Source organism: Tachyglossus aculeatus, chromosome 11 (assembly GCF_015852505.1).
Source record: "Tachyglossus aculeatus isolate mTacAcu1 chromosome 11, mTacAcu1.pri, whole genome shotgun sequence".
Classification (NCBI taxonomy): domain Eukaryota; kingdom Metazoa; phylum Chordata; class Mammalia; order Monotremata; family Tachyglossidae; genus Tachyglossus; species Tachyglossus aculeatus.
In genome coordinates, this window is record NC_052076.1 from 54,583,883 (window position 1) to 54,601,075 (window position 17,193).

At 42.4% G+C, this 17,193-nt stretch overlaps 1 protein-coding gene across 1 annotated transcript in view; it reads right to left on the minus strand.

The window, feature by feature from the left end:
- HYDIN (HYDIN axonemal central pair apparatus protein) overlaps positions 1–17,193 on the minus strand; it is a 317,742-nt gene that overhangs the window by 188,621 nt on the left and 111,928 nt on the right. The window contains exons 13-16 of the mRNA XM_038753650.1: positions 16,827–17,050; positions 14,025–14,092; positions 6,689–6,924; positions 5,106–5,206 (exon numbers count right to left, since the gene is read on the minus strand). Of these exons, the coding sequence (XP_038609578.1) occupies positions 5,106–5,206; positions 6,689–6,924; positions 14,025–14,092; positions 16,827–17,050 (629 nt within the window). The remainder of the gene's footprint in view (positions 1–5,105; positions 5,207–6,688; positions 6,925–14,024; positions 14,093–16,826; positions 17,051–17,193) is intronic.

Genomic DNA, 17,193 nt, shown 5'->3' on the forward strand with positions numbered 1-17,193 from the left:
AACCTCCCCAGCTCTTAGAACAGTGCTTTGCCCATAGTAAGCGCTTAATAAATGCCATCACTATTATTATTAAGTTGAAGACAACTCAACCTGATCACCTTGTAACCTCCCCAGCTCTTAGAACAGTGCTTTGCACATAGTAAGCGCTTAATAAATGCCATCATTATTATTATTAAGTTGAAGACAACTCAACACTTAACAATTCCCAAACACCCCATCTAAATAACAGTAATTTTCACTCTGTATGCAGGGCAGCTGTTCTGTACTAGCGGATTTGGTCAGCTGCTAAGAGCAAGCATGGTCTCAGAATATGAAAGCTGTTCCTTTTGCCAGCAATTGAGACTGGTCTTTCATTATGTAGTTTGGAGTGTTTTTTGCTCCCCCAAAACCTATCCCTTTTAGTAATCTTTTTCCATTTTGATCCATCAGTGGTACTTATTGAGTGCTTATTATGTGCAGAGCACTGTAATAATAACAATGATGGCATTTATTAAGCACTTACTATGTGCAAAGCACTGTTCTAAGCACTGGGGAGGTTACAGGGTGATCAGGTTGTTCCACGTGGGGCTCACAATCTTAATCCCCATTTTACAGTTGAGGTAACTGAGGCCAGAGAAGTTAAGTTCAAGGCCCTGCTGAGAGCTCACCTCCTCCAGGAGGCCTTCCCAGACTGAGCCCCTTCTTTCCTCTCCCCCTCGTCCCCCTCTCCATCCCCCCATCTTACCTCCTTCCCTTCCCCACAGCACCTGTATATATGTATATATGGTTGTACATATTTATTACTCTATTTGTTTATTTATTTATTTATTTTACTTGTACATTTCTAGCCTACTTATTTTATCTTGTTGGTATGTTTGGTTCTGTTCTCTGTCTCCCCCTTTTAGACTGTGAGCCCACTGTTGGGCAGGGACTGTCTCTATGTGATGCCAATTTGTACTTCCCAAGCGCTTAGTACAGTGCTCTGCACATAGTAAGCGCTCAATAAATACGATTGATTGATTGATTGATTGATTGATTAAGTGATTTGCCCGAAGTCACACAGCTGACAATTGGCGGAGTGGGGATTTGAACCCATGACCTCTGCATGCAAAGCCTGTGCTCTTTCCACTGAGCCACGCTGCTTTCTACTAAGCGCTGGGGAGAGTGTAATACAACAGAATTAGCACATACATTCACTGCCCATAAGGAACTTACAGTCTAGAAGACTCATATTCTAGACCGACAGGAGGTAATTTACAACACAGTATCAAACCTGGCTTTCTGCTTTTCACTTTCTCATAGAAATTCAGTTTTCTTCTGAACTCATTTGTTGGTTTGCACCTGTACTGACTGGAAATTACTTTCACTTATCTGCAACCTGCTAATTACTCCTAGAATGGCAAGCTTATTATGAGCAGGAAGGGAGCATGTTTACCAAATGTGTTATACTGTGCCTTCCTACATGCTTAGTACACTGCTCTGCTCACAGTAAGCACTTAATAAATGAGTGATTGATTGATCTTGATAATGAATCTCCTAGTGCAGAATGTGAAGGTACCGTTTCTATAGGTATGTGTCATTCAAAGAACTAATCAATCAATCAATTGTATTTATTGAGTGCTTACTGTGTGCAGAGCACTGTACTAAGCACTTGGGAAGTACAAGCTGGCAACATATAGAGACAGTCCCTACCCAACAGTGGGCTTATGAGAGTACAGCACTCTACAAAATGCTTGGGAGAGTAGTAGTAATCAAAACTCATTCATTCAATCATATTTATTGAGTGCTTTGTATTGAGTGCTTACTGAGTGTAGAGCACTCTACTAAGCGCTTAGGAAGTACAAGTCGGCAACACATAGAGACAGTCCCTACCCAATGACGGCTTCACAGTCTAGAAGGGGGAGACAGACAACAAAACAAAACATGTGGACAGGTGTCAAGTCGTCAGAGCAAAGAGAATTAAAGCTAAATGCACATCATTAACAAAATAAATAGAACAGCAAATATGTACAAGTAAAATAAATAGAAACAGTGTGGCTCAGTGGAAAGAGCACAGGCTTTAGAGTCAGAGATGATGGGATCAAATCCCCCCTACACCAATTGTCAGCTGTGTGACTTTGGGCAAGTCACTTAACTTCTCTGTGCCTCAGTTACCCCATCTGTAAAATGGAGACAACCGTGGGACAACCTGATCACCTTGTAACCTCCCCAGAGCTTAGAACAGTGCTTTGCACATAGTAAGTGCTTAATAAATGCCATTATTATTATTATTATTAATCAAGTGCATGTCCCACCGATGGTGGGCTACCCTTGTCTCCTTCCCCTAAACAAAATCTCTATGTATATAGGTGGCTAAGGATATTGGTCCTTCAGTTGCTGTGGAGTGTCACTTGGCAATAGCTTGACTGTCTGAGTGGCCCTATTTAGGAGCACAGTTCTCACTCCAGATGGAGGGAAGTTAGAAAGAGAGAAGCAGCATGGCCTAGTGAATAGAGCACGGGCCTGGGAGTTAGAAGAAAATGGGTTCTAATCCCGGTTCAGCCACTTGTCTGCTGTGTGACCTTGGGCAAGTAACTTAACTTCTCTGTGCCTTGCACGGAGATTAAAACCGTGAGTCCCACGTGAGACAGGGACTGTGGCCAACCTGACGAGCTTGTACCTTCCCCAGTACTCAGTTCAGTGCCTGGCACTTATAAGCAATTATATACTATTTTTTTTTAAAAAAAGTTCTATACATTGCCTATTTCACCCATCTCAAAACTGGCTCACCAAAGACCATACCTGGTGAAATTTAACCTTGTGATGCAATAACAGTTTACTTATAGATGATGCAGAGTGGTATAGCAACCCACATCATGGTTTTCAGCCACATTCATATACATAGTTTGAATTTATTCATTTGTTCATCATTTGATCGTATCGAGCGCTTACGGTGTACAGAGCACTGTACTAAGCACTTGGGAGAGTACAATAAACTATAAATAGACACATTACCTGCCCCAAACAAGCTTACAATCTAGAGTGGGGAATTCAGACATGAATAAAAATTAATAAAATTTCAGATATGTATAATAATAATAATGGCATTTGTTAAGCCTTTTAGACTGAGCCCACTGTTGGGTAGGGACTGTCTCTATATGTTGCCAACTTGTACTTCCCAAGCTCTTAGTACAGTGCTCTACACACAGTAAGTGCTCAATAAATACGATTGGTTGATTAAGTGCTTACTATGTGCAAAGCACTGTTCTAAGCACTGGTGAGGTTACAAGGTGATCAGGTTGTCCCACATGGGGCTCACAGTCTTAATACCCATTTTACAGATGAGGAAACTGAGGCACAGAGAAGTGCAGTGATTTGCCCCAAATCACACGGCAGAAAAGTGGTGGAGCCGGGATTTGAACCCATGACCTCTGACTCCAAAGCCCATGTTCTTTCCACTGAGCCACGCTAAGTGCTGTGGGGCTGGGAAGGGGGAAGAGCAATGGAAACGAGTCAGGGGAATGGGAGAGGAGGAAAGAAAGGTGGGGCTTAGTCTGGGAAGGCATCTTGGAGGAGATGTGTCTTCAATAAGGCTTTGAATGGGGGGAGAGTAACTGTCGGATTTGAGGAGGGACAGCATTCCAGGCCAAAGGCAGGATGTGGGTGAGGGGTCGATGGTGAGATAGGTGAGATCGGGGTACAGTGAGAAGGTTAGCACGGAGGAACCAAATGTGCTGGGTTGTAGAAGGTTAGAAGTGAGGTGAGGTAGAAGGGGGCAAGGTGGTGGAGTGATTTAAAGCCAATGGTGAGGAGTTTTTGTTTGATATGGAGGTGGATGGGCAACCACTGGAGTTTTGAGGGGGAGCTGGGTGACATGTCCTCAATGTCTTTGCCAAAAAATGATGCGGGCAGCAGAGTGAAGTACGGGCTGGAGTGGGGAAAGGCTGGGAGGTCAGCAAGGAGGCTGATGCAGTAATCCAGGCAGGATAGGATCAGTGACTGTATGAACGTGGTAGCAGTTTGAACGGAGAGGAAAAGCTGGTTTTAGCTACATTGTGAAGGTGGGATCAAAAGGATTTAGTGATGGATTGATTATGCGGGTTGAATGACAGAGAGGAGTCAAGGATAACACCAAGGTTGTGGGCTTATGAGACGGGAAGGATGGTGGTGCCGTCTACAGTGATGAGAAAGTCGGGGGAGGACAGGGTTTGGGTGGGAAGATAAGGAGCTCAGGCATCATGTTTGAGTATGAAGAACAGCACAGCTGTCCCATGTGCTTAAGCCAGTGCTTAGCATTTAGTAGGAATTTAGTAGGACTATTTTATTACTCTATTTATTTATTTTACTTGTACATATTTATTCTATTTATTTTATTCTGTTAATATGTTTTGTTTTGTTCTCTGTCTCCCCCTTCTAGACTGTAAGCCCACTGTTGGGTAGGGACCGTCTTTATATGTTGCCAACTTGTACTTCCCAAGCGCTTAGTACGGTGCTCTGCACACAGTAAGTGCTCAATAAATACGATTGAATGAATGAATGAATATCCGAGCACTTAGTACAGTGCTCTGCACACAGTAAGCGCTCAATAAATACAACTGAATAAATGAATATCATTTTTCTAATAAAATATGGATTGTCCACCTCTTCTAATAAGTAAAAACCTAGAAAGTCATAGCAAATAACCACACTATTCTTAATAGTTTGAACCTTTCTTAAACATCATTAATCAATCAATCAATGGTATTTATTGAGTGATGACTGTGTGCAGAGTACTTGGAAGAGTAGAGTAAAACAGTTGGAACACACATTTCCTGCCCACAATAAGCTTACCATCTAGAGGGATGAGCTTACAGTCTAGATGGCACTTATTGAGCACTTACTGTGTGCAGAGCACTGAACTAAGTGCTTGGTAGAGGACAAAACAACAGAGTCAGTAGTCACATTCCTTGCCCACAACGAGCTTACAGTCTTTATCTCCTGTAGGGATCTTCTAAAACGCTTGCTGTTTTCACTGCTCTGCATCTGAGTATTGAATTTAGCTTGTACATCACCAGTGTCATACAAACACGTTGGAAATGATACAAGTGCTTCTTAGTAGCCCAGTTAATCCTGGAGCTTGGCAAAATCATCGATGCGAGTTCTCTTACCTGGCTGTGATAAGGAGGGCCAGTACTTCCTCTCCGATGCCGTCCACATCCACCACCAGGGCCAGTTCATATTTCTTCACAGTGTTGGAGCACAGAGTCACCTGAAAAGCAAAAGACTGATGAAAAATAAAAATGTATTTTTCTTTTACGACTCACTCTCCCGATCATTGTGAGATCCTTATGGGCAGGGAATGTGTCTGTGGTTATATTGTACTCCCCCAAGCACTTAGAACAGTGCTCTGCACACAGTAAGCACTCAATAAATACAACTGAATGAATGACTGAATTGGGTCATGAATTAGAAAGGCTTCTGTACTTCATTAAATCTGCATTTGGAAATTTGGGTTGGATGAGAACTTTGCTCATGAGCCGAGGATTCAAATGGTGAACATATGAGGTTGAGGTAACAATGAAAGATGGTTTCCTCAACACTAAGAAGAAGCTGACAAACGCCAATATTTTATCATTTGAATAGAGCCCTGCTTATACAAATAGATTTAACAACATTCCAACAAAATCGAGTATTTCCAATTTGCCTAAAGTAAAAACAAGAGAATGACCCCAGGGGAAGAATTTTCCCTTAAGTTCAATGGCAGATCTAAGTCAAAAATGAGGAGGGAGAGATTTCGAAGAAGATCCTCGTTAAAGAAGTATACGCTGTAAGTGATGTTTCATCTTGGTTTGTGTCTACCCTTCACAAAAATTCCTAAATCTTTTGGCAGACACCTGACTCATTAAGGCACTATCAACGCAATGGATATTTCACCAGGATGTGGTATATCAATTAATCAATAAATGGTATTTATAGAGTGCTTACTATGTGCAGAGCACTGTAATATGAGTTTGGGAGAGTACAACAGAATTAGCTTATCAGACCCAAACAGATCAAAAAGGAGTTAGTTGTTTTAAGTGTGCCAGAAACACACTGGAAATTTCCAAGTGCTATTCGGTTCATACAATTTGACCACAAGGCACGGAGAGGGATGTCTTGTGGGTCAGATCCAAATCCCTTAGCTGTAGGGCATAAACCACATTCTGCCGTTAATCCACTGCAGCAGAATGGACTGATATATGAATCCGATCTGGGGAAACAGCATGGTCTAGTGGCTAGGGCACCGGCCTAGGAGTTGGAAGAACCTGGGTTCTAATCCTGACTCCAACACTTGTCTGCTGTGTGACCTTGGGCGAGTCACTCCACTTCCCCGTGACTCAGTGACCTCATTTGTAAAATGGGGATTAAGACCGTGAAGACCGTGAGCCCATGTGTTTGATGTTATATTGTACTCTTCCAAATGCTTAGTACCGTGCTTTGCAAACTATGCACTCAATAAATACAATTATTATTATTATTAATAATAATAATGTTTGTCTCCTCTCTAGACTGTAAGCTCATTATGGGCAGGGAGCATGTCTGCTAATTCTATTGTATCGTACTCTCTCAAGTGCTTAGTTCAGTGCATAGTAAGCTCTCAATAAATAACACTGATTGATTGACTGATGTCATAGAGAGCGGGAGAGGGTGACTAATTTTTCTCTGCCTCAGGACGGCTAAATATCTGAAGCCGACCCCGCTTAGACCATACCCGGATAGCAGCAAATCCTTGAGAGCGGATAGTGCCAGAACTGGGATTAATGGAAAACTCTTGTGGCTTGTTGGCTGCTGGGCTTCCGTTTTTCCACGAGGATCTTGTAATGTCCAGGATCTGACTGCGACTTGGAACACTTGGCTCCCCGAGGCCGTCTCCAGGGACACGGAGTTTGAAGGTCATAGGGACCAAGGAGGTGTTATTGAGGGAGCACATCAAGGTACGAGGAAACCCTGCAAGATAATATCTGATTTTAGAAAGGAGTGTTAGGTTCACTAGTTCAGGCAGCGTAGAATAATATCATCATGTGTAGAATTAAGCATTTTCTTGATACATTTCTGAGTAAAGAATGAAATGCGTTGATATTCTTTGCTCTTCTTCCATGGGGTTAAAAAGAAAAGAACACTTTCTTGAGAATTTTCAACCAGGCCAATGCAGAGGATGACCCCATGCCCTGTTCTTAGCATGCCTGACCTACCTCTACTTGTTACAATTGCTGCCGCAAAGGTTTTGGGAGTTACTTCCTTGAAGGTTCCAACGGCAAAAATTTCCCATTACCTGTTTGCTAGCTTGTGATTAATATCGTAGCAAAGCACGATTATGAAAATCACTTTCCTACAAAAAGGCTTACAAGGCTAACAATTATCTAGACTGTGAGCCCACTGTTGGGTAGGGACCGTCTCTATGTGTTGCCGACTTGTACTTCCTGAGTGCTTAGTACAGTGCTCTGCACACAGCAAGCGCTCAATAAATACGATTGAATGAATCAGTTGTCATCCCCCTTCTGTTGCCATAATAAATGGGCTGAACACCAGACATCTTTACAGAGCTGGAAAAGGTGGACAAGCATCAGAAGTTGCTCCCCAATGTTGTTTTGTCAGCGACTACCAATTTTATTTAAACAAAACAAAAACGAAACATTTAATATATGGAGTGTAAGTAGAATGCACACACATTCTCTTGTCTAATTACCCCACTTTCCTCTTATGATTTTTGCTAGTAGAATACATGGATGGGGAAATAATAATAATAATAATGATAGTATTTGTTAAGCGCTTACTATATGCAAAGCACTGTTCTAAGCACTGGGGGGATACAGGGTGATCAGGTTGTCCCACGTGGGGCTCACAGTCTTAATCCCCATTTTACAGATGAGGGAACTGGGACACAGAGAAGTTAAGTGACTTGCCCAAAGTCACACAGCTGACAATTGGCGGAGCTGGGATTTGAACCCACGACCTCTGACTCCAAAGCCCGTGCTCTTTCCACTGAGCCATGCTGCTGATGTCTAGCAAATCTAGCAAGACGTGGGGAAGACAGAAAGGAAGAGAAAAGGAAGGGAAAAGGCAGAGGAGGCATGTGAGACTGCAGCTCTTTCTTTTATTGTATTATCCCAAGGGCTATATAGGCTAGACAGCCAAAGAATTACCCGCTTCTCCCTGCTGTATCGTTGTGTTCTGACCCTTTCCTTCTTGTGTGCACCATTACCACTGCTTACCATTGTGTGGTACAGAAAAATAAACTTTTATTCCCACCTCAAAAATCAGAGTGGGGCAGTTACGTGGTGAAGGAAACTGTGGAACTAAATAGGTACCTCTTTCTTTGCACTGGGGAGTTCACTGATCTTCCCCTACAAAATGCCTCTCCTCATGACAAAGTATAGTCTGGAAAATTTAATGGAATTCATACCCACACCCACAAAAATGGCTAATGAAATACATCTAGAGGAAATTAAAATGAGCAAAAAAATCTCAGAAATCAATCAGCAGACCATCTGCTTCCACCTAAAAAGTGGCAGCTAATTACCAGAAAAAAAATATACAGCAATTCCATTAATTTTCATAGCAGTAAATTCTGGTTATCCTCAACAATCACTCCTTTCTAATTTTCCTTTCCAAAAAGTTCATAGAGGTGTCCCTCCCTCCTCGAAACAGAGAAGCAAGTTTGTCACAGGGAAAGTGAAAAATGTTCAGTGAACCTTTTCCTTGCAGATTCTGTCTGCCCAATCAAAACAACTTATCCATCCACCCTCTTCTATTGATGGTTTTAATCCTGTAAGAGGAATTAACTTTAAATGGATATTTAAAATTGGTAAGAATCTTCAGTGACAAAAATATCACCCCTACTATACTTTGCCCCGATATTCCAGTGGCATTAAACAACATTGTTCACCTCCTCTTACAGGTGCAATAAGTGTATATTTAATCCCTGTTGTACACAGATGAGGAAACTGAGACATAGAGAAGTCAAGTTACCTGTCCAAGGTCACACAGGAGAAGTGGTGGGCTGAGATTAGAACCCATGTCTCCTGACTCCCAGTCCTGCCTTCTTCCTACTAGGCCACACAGTTATCCCATCAATCAATTAATCAATCATATTTATTTATTGAGCACTTACTGTGTGCGGACACTTCGGAGAGTATAATACAACAAAGTTGGTAGACACGTTCCCTGCCCAAAACAAGCTTACAGTCTAAAAGGGGATAGAGACATTAATGAAAATAAATTACAGATATATACATGAGTGTTGTGGGGCTGAGGGAGGGGTGAATAAAGGGTACAAATCCAAGTGGAAGAGTGACAGAGAAGGGAGCCCGGGAGAAGAGGACGTGAGAGTTTAGCTGTGGAAGGCCTCTTGGAGGAGAATGTGCTTTTGTGTTGTCACATGCGATGACACTAAAATCCTCCCTGCCCCACTAGCTCAAACCTCAGTATCATAGTTATCTCACATGTTCAATCTGCTCCTAATCTTCCTCTAGGATATTTAGTGGACCCACCATTTCGTCTTCACTGTTATCACTACTATCCTGGTATAAACCTTCACCATGTTTGGACTAGTCTCCTTTACTGGGTTGCGGGGGAGGAGGAGGAGGAGGAGCTGGGATTAGAACCCAGACCATCTGACTCATTCATTCATTCATTCATTCAATCGCATTTATTGAGCGCTTACTGTGTGCAGAGCACTGTACTAAGCGCTTGGGAAGTACAAGTTGGCAACATATAGAGATGGACCCTACCCAACGGCGGGCTCACAGTCTAGAAGGGGGAGACAGAGAACAAAACATAACATATTAACCAAATAAAATAAATAGAATATGTACAAATAAAATAGAGTAATAAATACGTACAAACATATATACATGTATGCAGATGCTGTGGGGAGGGGAAGGAGGTAAGGCGGGGGGGTGGGGAGGAGGAGGAGGGGGAAAGGAAGGAGGGGGCTCATTCTGGGAAGGACTCCCAAGCTTGTGCTTTATCCACTAGGCCTCTTATCTCTCTGGCTGTTCATTCTCAGTCTCCTTCACGGGCTCCTCCTCCCCGCCTCATCCCCTAACTGTAGGGATTCCTCCAGGGTCAGTTCTCGGTCTCCTTCTGTTCTCCATCTACACCCACTCCCTTGGTGAACTCATTAGCTTCCACGGCTTCAACTCTCAGCTCTATGCGGATGACACCCAAATCTGTATCTCTTCCCCTGTTCTCTCTCCCTGCCTCAAGGCTCGCATCTCCTGCTGCCTTTAGGATATCCTTTCTTAGATGTCCTCCCACCACCTAAAACTCAACATGTCCAAGACAGAGCTCCTTATCTTCCCTTCCAAACCCTGTCCTCTCCCTGACTTTCCCGTCACTGTGGATGGCACACCCAACCTTCCTGTCTCATTAGCCTGCAACCTTGGTGTCATCCTTGACTCGGCTTTCTCATTCATCCCAAATATCCAACCAATCACCAGAGCCTGCTGGTCTCACCTTCACAACATCGTCAAGATTCATTCATTCATTCATTCAATCGTACTTATTGAGCGCTTACTGTGTGCAGAGCACTGTACTAAGCGCTTGGGAAGTCCAAGTTGGCAACATATAGAGATGGTCTCTACCCAACAGTGGGCTCACAGTCTGGAAGGGGGAGACAGAGAACAAAACAAAACATATTAACAAAATAAAATACACAGAATAGATATGTACAAGTAAAATAAATAAATAAATAGAGTAATAAATCCATAGAAACATATATACATATCTACAGATGCTGTGGGGAAGGGAAGGAGGTAAGGCGGGGGGGTGGAGAGGGGGAGGAGGGTCTGCAGGGTCTTGAAGAGAGACGTGGCCTGAAGGTTTTTGTAGAAAAATGATCTGGGCAGTAGGGAGAATATCATCATCATAAATCGTATTTATTGAGCGTTTACTGTGTGCAGAGCACTGTAGTAAGCGCTTGGGAAGTACAAGTTGGCAACATATAGAGACAGTCCCTACCCAACAGTGGGCTCACAGTCTAAAAGGGGGAGACAGAGAACAAAACCAAACATACTAACAAAATAAAATAAATAGAATAGATATGTACAAGTAAAATAAATAAATAAAGAAATAGAGTAACAAATATGTACAAACATATATACATATGAATAGGGCAGCAGGTGTAGACAACTAGGAGTTTGGAAAGGAAGGGTAGATCCGTACCCTACAGAACATCCTCCCCTCTTCATATCAGAAAACAATTACTCGCCCCACCTTCAAAACATTACCGATGGCACACCTCCTCCAAAAAGCTTTCCCTGACTAAGCCTTCCTTTCTTCTCCCAATTCCTTCTGTGCTGCCTTTCATTCATTCAATCGTTTTTATTGAGAGCTTACTGTGTGCAGAGCACTGTACTAAGTGCTTGGGAAGTACAAGTTGGCAACATCTAGAGACGGTCCCTACCCAACAACGGTCTCACAGTCTAGAAGGGGGAGACAGACAACAAAACAAAACATGTGGTCAGGTGTCAAGTCATCAGAATAAATAGAAGTAAAGCTAGATGCACATCATTAACAAAATAAATAGAATAGTAAATATGTACAAGTAGAGTAAATAGAGTAAAAATAGAGCCTTGACATGCTCCCTTTATTCATCCCCCCCTCCGAGCTCCTCAGCATTGATGTACAGCTCTGTAATTTATTTACATTAATGTCTGTCTCCCCCCCTGGATTGTAAGCTTGTTATGGACAGGAATGTGTCTGTTGTTGTTATAGTGTACTCTCCCAAGCACTTAATACAGAGCTTTGCACACAGTAAGCACTCAATAAATACAATTGAATGAATGAATGTACACAGTAAGCGCTCACTGGACTGTGTCCAACCCGATTTGCTTGCATTCATTCATTCATTCAATCGTATTTATTGAGCACTTACTGTGTGCAGAGCACTGTACTAAGTGCTTGGGAAGTACAAGTTGGCAACATATAGGGACGGTCCTTACCCAACAACGGGCTCACAGTCTAGAAGGCAGTCTTGTATCTGCCCCAGTGCTCAGTACAGTCCCTGGCACATAGTAAAAGCTTAAAAAATACCATAATTATTATCATTATTATTATTAATAAATACGAATGACTGAGTGATTCTGCCACTCATGCAAAAGGGATGGGGAGCTCCTATAGCATTTGGTCGAGGGAAACTGCTCCGATTGCCAAATCCTAGGGGTGACACTGTCCCCATCTTTGTCGGTCATGCTACTCTGGCACTCTTGTTCACTTACTGCTCTCTCACTCTGACCTTCTTTAAACCATTGCTTTGTCAACTGATGTCAGCTTATCGTCCCCGCTGGACTGCAAATAGCCCAAGAACACAGTCTAGTTTCATCACAACCAAATGCCTAACACAGAGCTCCGCAAACAGTAAGTGCTCAATCAATACTACTGGTTATGAGGCAACTGAGGCAAGTCCCTGAGAGAACTGGGGTTAGAACTCAGAATTCCAGACATTATGGATTGCAAAATTCTCAGAACATCACTTAATCTGTGGTCCAGGCTCCGTTTGCAATCTATCCACGGACCAGAACTAGAAACGGTGTGAAATGTTGATTTTTGAGACCACAGAATAAAATCCCGTCATGGCCAGAATGTCAGCAAGAGGCCAAGAATGGTGATATTTTAAAAAAATAACTAGATCTTTAGGAAAGTATTTGTTAGTCGAACCAAACAGTATCATTGGCAAAACTTACATAGGAACTGTTTCTGAAGGTCTCATTTTTTCAGTGGGAGCAGTATGTCTATATTCAGAAAGAAACAAAGCACTGAAAAATAGCCAGGAGAAACACAGAAAGGAGAAAAGAGTTCAGAAAAAGGAATGATCTTCTTAGAAATACTGTGGACAGCATGAAAACATAGAGACATCTCAGGAATGGAATGATAACACACCTTCAATCAACCCGCCATCGATTTCACATTTAAACTTTAAATCATCTCTTTGAAAACCCTTTCGGATGACTGAATCTGAATCTGCATTTAAATGGAGCTATTCTGAATGGATAGACTGCTGGAGCAAAATGTGTCAGCATCTTTGTGCTTTTAGAGGAGGAGGAAGAGAAACCCTAGACTGGAAAGCTATCAGCGCCCACAGCATACCTATTGTTTTCAAACACAAATTGGAAAATGACATTAAGGTGGCACAGAATGAAGAATTAGCACTTAACACTGAAGAGAAAGGGATGAACACTTCTTTAACTAGGAATCTTGCCATGTAAAAGCAAAACCAAAGTCAGTGTCATGAGATGATAAAGAAGCAGCTGATCTGTTATATTCCATCTGATTCCCAGTCAGATCGGTCAGCGCTTAGTACAGTGCTCTGCACACAGTAAGCACTCAATAAATACAATTGAATGAATGAATCGGTAGGTACCTAATAACTGTTGTATTTGTTAAGCGCTAAGTGTCAAGCACTGTACTATACAAGATCATGAGGTCCCAAATGGGACTCATGCTCTACGTAGGAGGAAGAAAAGGTATTGACACCCATTTTGCAGATGTGGGAACGGAGGCAGAGAGAAGTTAAATGACTTGCCCAAGGTCACACGGCAGGTACGTGGTGGAGAAAGGATTGGAACCCAGTTCCTCTGATTCCCAGTCCCATGCTCTTTCCACTAGTCCATGTTGCTTCTCGCTTCACCACTTGTCCGCTGTGTGACCTTGGGCAAGCCACTTAACTTCTCTGGGCCTCAGTTACCTCATCTGTAAAATGGGGATTGAGACTGTGAGCCCCATGTGGGACAGGGACTGCATTCAACCTGATTACTTGTATCTACCCCAGTGCTTAGTACACTGCCTGGCACATAGTAAGCACTTAAAAAATGCCAGAATTATTATTCTCTTATCTCATTCCAAGATAGCTCTTGTTTACAAATCACAGCACTATATTTTGCATAATTTTCACATTATTCATTCATTCATTCAATCGTATTTATTGAGCGCTTACGGTGTGCACGGCACTGTACTAGGCGCTTGGGAAGTACAAGTTGGCAACATATAGAGACGGTCCCTACCCAACAACGGGATCACATTAGAGTGCAAGACACACATGTACTCACCAAAGGACACATCTCCAAAATGCAAAGCTGGCACATTGAAATGGAAAGTTGGTCCAATAACACACCCTCTGGTGGAAGAGAGAAAAAGGGGGGAAACTGAGGCAAAGCAGTCTCTTGGAAAGACCATGGGTCTGGGACTTGGGAGACCCTGATTCTCATCCTAGTTCAGTCATTTGTCGACTGTGTGACCTTGAGCAAGTCACTTAACTTCTCTGGGCCTCCATTTCCTCATATATAAAGTCGGGATAAAAATACCCCCTCTCCCTCCCTCTAAGACTGGGAACCCCATATGGGACAGAAACTGTGACCGATTTGATGATCTTAAACTGATTCCAGCACCTAGCACAGAGTTTGGTACAGAGTAACCACTTAATAAATACCATCATCTCATGATGTGGGGGAAACTAGAATTTCTCAGCTGCCACTCTCTAGACTGTAAGCTTGTTAAGGGCAAGGAACATTTCTACCAGCTCCATTGCACTGTATTCTTTCAAGCACTTAGTGCAGTGCTCTGCACATAGTAAGACTCAATAAATAGCATTGATTGATAGATTTATCATTGAGTTTACTAGAATATTCAGGGAAAGATGATCTAAGAATCCCAGGCTACAGCCAAAGAAGTCCAAGAGTTTCTAGATGGGTCCTGAGAAGCTCTTACCTCAAGGCAATACTTTTGGATGCCAGAACTGGCAGAAATGACTAAAAAAATCATTTCTATGGGAAGTGATTCTTCCGGTAAAGTTTCTGTTCTTGCTTCATCTAGCCTCAAAGTAGGTAAGAAACCACTAAGGTGATATAAGATTCTACTATTCCTATTTCTCAATATGAATAAGGGAAAAAAACACTTATTTCTGAAAGAGAAGATTGGGAATTTATATGATCATACACTAACTACAGCTTGTGAAAAATGGAAATTTCCTTGTATGATTTGATGAAGCAACTGTTTCCATTAAACATATTTTAAAAACATAAGAAATGCCATTACTTGAGAATACGTAAACCAGCAGCTTGTAAGGATTTGAACAATGGAAGATTAGAGAACACCTTATCTCAAATACCCTGGCCACCGCTGGCTGAATGTAACTTGTCCACGGTGCCTAGTTATTAGGTCAGAAATAAGAAACAAAATATGCTGCTGCAGCAGAAACCAAAGCCAATAAAATTTCCAAAATCGGTATACTAATTCACTATCTCCATGTTCAGGGAAGTGGAGTAGAGAAAGAGGGAGAGCAGGGCTACTAAATACTGGGAAGTTAAGAAGTCCCAGTTCCATATGGATTATGGACAGAGACCACGTGTACTAATTCTGTTGAATTGGACTCTCCAAATGCTTTGTACAGTACTCTGCACGTCATTAAGTGCTCAATAAATGTCATTGATTAACTGATTAAAACAGTGAAGAGAAAGCTAAGTTTTCTGGAGTCTTCCAGATTGGGTTGGGGAAGACCCACCATCTTCCTACCATCCAACTTTCTCGTCAAGCCTAAGAAAAATACCATAACTTAGTGGAGAGGAGACAAGACCATCTATGAGATGTCACCCCAGTTTTCTTTGCTCCTCAGGTGTACGTCCACTTCAGGTACACTGACTACCCAGCTCACTTTAATGGCCTCATGGAGTCTTCTATTTCTCGCCACCATGGAATAATTTCTAAACCACAAAGGGCTTGTGTGAGCTTGCTCACGATTGAGGGTGTCCCAGCCATTGCTACTAGGCGGTCCACAGTAATCTGGGATGGAGTGGGAGCCCGGTATCTTGCCCTGTTAATTAGCTCGGCTTCCCAAGAGAGGCAGATTCCTGTTCTCCTTCCACTTAGAACAAGAACTCTGTCTGACCTGATAATCTCCTATCAACCCTTGGGCATTGGCATTGGCACTCAGTAAATGCTTAACAAATACCATTATTATTATTATTTTAGTAGTAGTAGCAGTAATCATAGTAGTAGTACTAGGTAAGGCCAATTAAGAAAGAAATGCCACAGGGAGAGAAAGGTCCAATTTCAAGAAGGGTTTGGATACATTTGGATACATAAGAGAAGAAGCGTGGCTCAGTGGAAAGAGCCTGGGCTTGGGATTCAGAGGTCATGGGTTCAAATCCTGGCTCTGCCCTTTGTCAGCTGTGTGACTGTGGACAAGTCACTTCACTTCTCTGGGCCTCAGTGCCCTCATCTGTAAAATGGGGATTAAGTCTGTGAGCCCCACGTGGGACAACCTGATCACCTTGTATCCACCTCCAGTGCTTAGAACAGTGCTTTGCACATAGTAAGCGCTGAACAAATACCATCATCATTATTATTATTATACATTCAGGGTCAAGAGATCCATAAAGGATTACTGGAGGAACAATAAGAGATGAAGAGAAAAAAATTAGGGATAACAGATGGAGTAAGTTTATTGAGGAGGGTTATTTTCATATTGTTCTTCCAAGCAATCTGTTTTCACTGTTTATCCTGTATTTCCCAAGCACGCAGGAAAGTACACTGCATCAACCTGGTGCTCAGAAATACTAGTACTGCCGAACACTGGAATGAACAGACCAGTGTTCTGACTCAATAATGGCACTTCTTATGTTTTTATGCTATTTAGGTAGGTTGGCCACTCGGCAACAGGCAATTTCTTCAAACACATAATTCTAGAAAGTGAATGTGTATTGCACGGAAAGGGAAAAGATGTGTGAAATTGCACATGTTCAACAAATGGGATCTTTCTGACGATTCAATACAAAGTCCAGAGTTGAAATTTAGGAAAGATTTGGGAAAGGCCCTCCCAATTCCAAGGTTTATCAGTCACAAACGTACATTACCTAATTGTCAATTTCACAGGCTCAGGGGATCCATTCACATTGAATAGGAAATGTTCTTTAAACTCTCCCAGGATGGCAGAACTGAAGGAAATCTGGATGGCCTGAACCCCACCTGGTTCGATGATGCCTTCATTGGGGTTAAAGGTGAAACAGGAGCCCAATGCAGTAGATGGAGGGATCAAATTAAAGAGAGCATCGATGCCTCCCTTGTTGGATAAAATTGCCTAGAGGAGTAAAAAAAGCAACCGTGAAAAGGCAATGCAAGGGGTCTCTCTTCTCAAGAGATTGAACTGATCTGTTTTACATAGGTTGAAATGATCAAGGAGGAGGAGGAGGAAGGGGAAGGGAGTAAGGAAGAGGGAGAAGG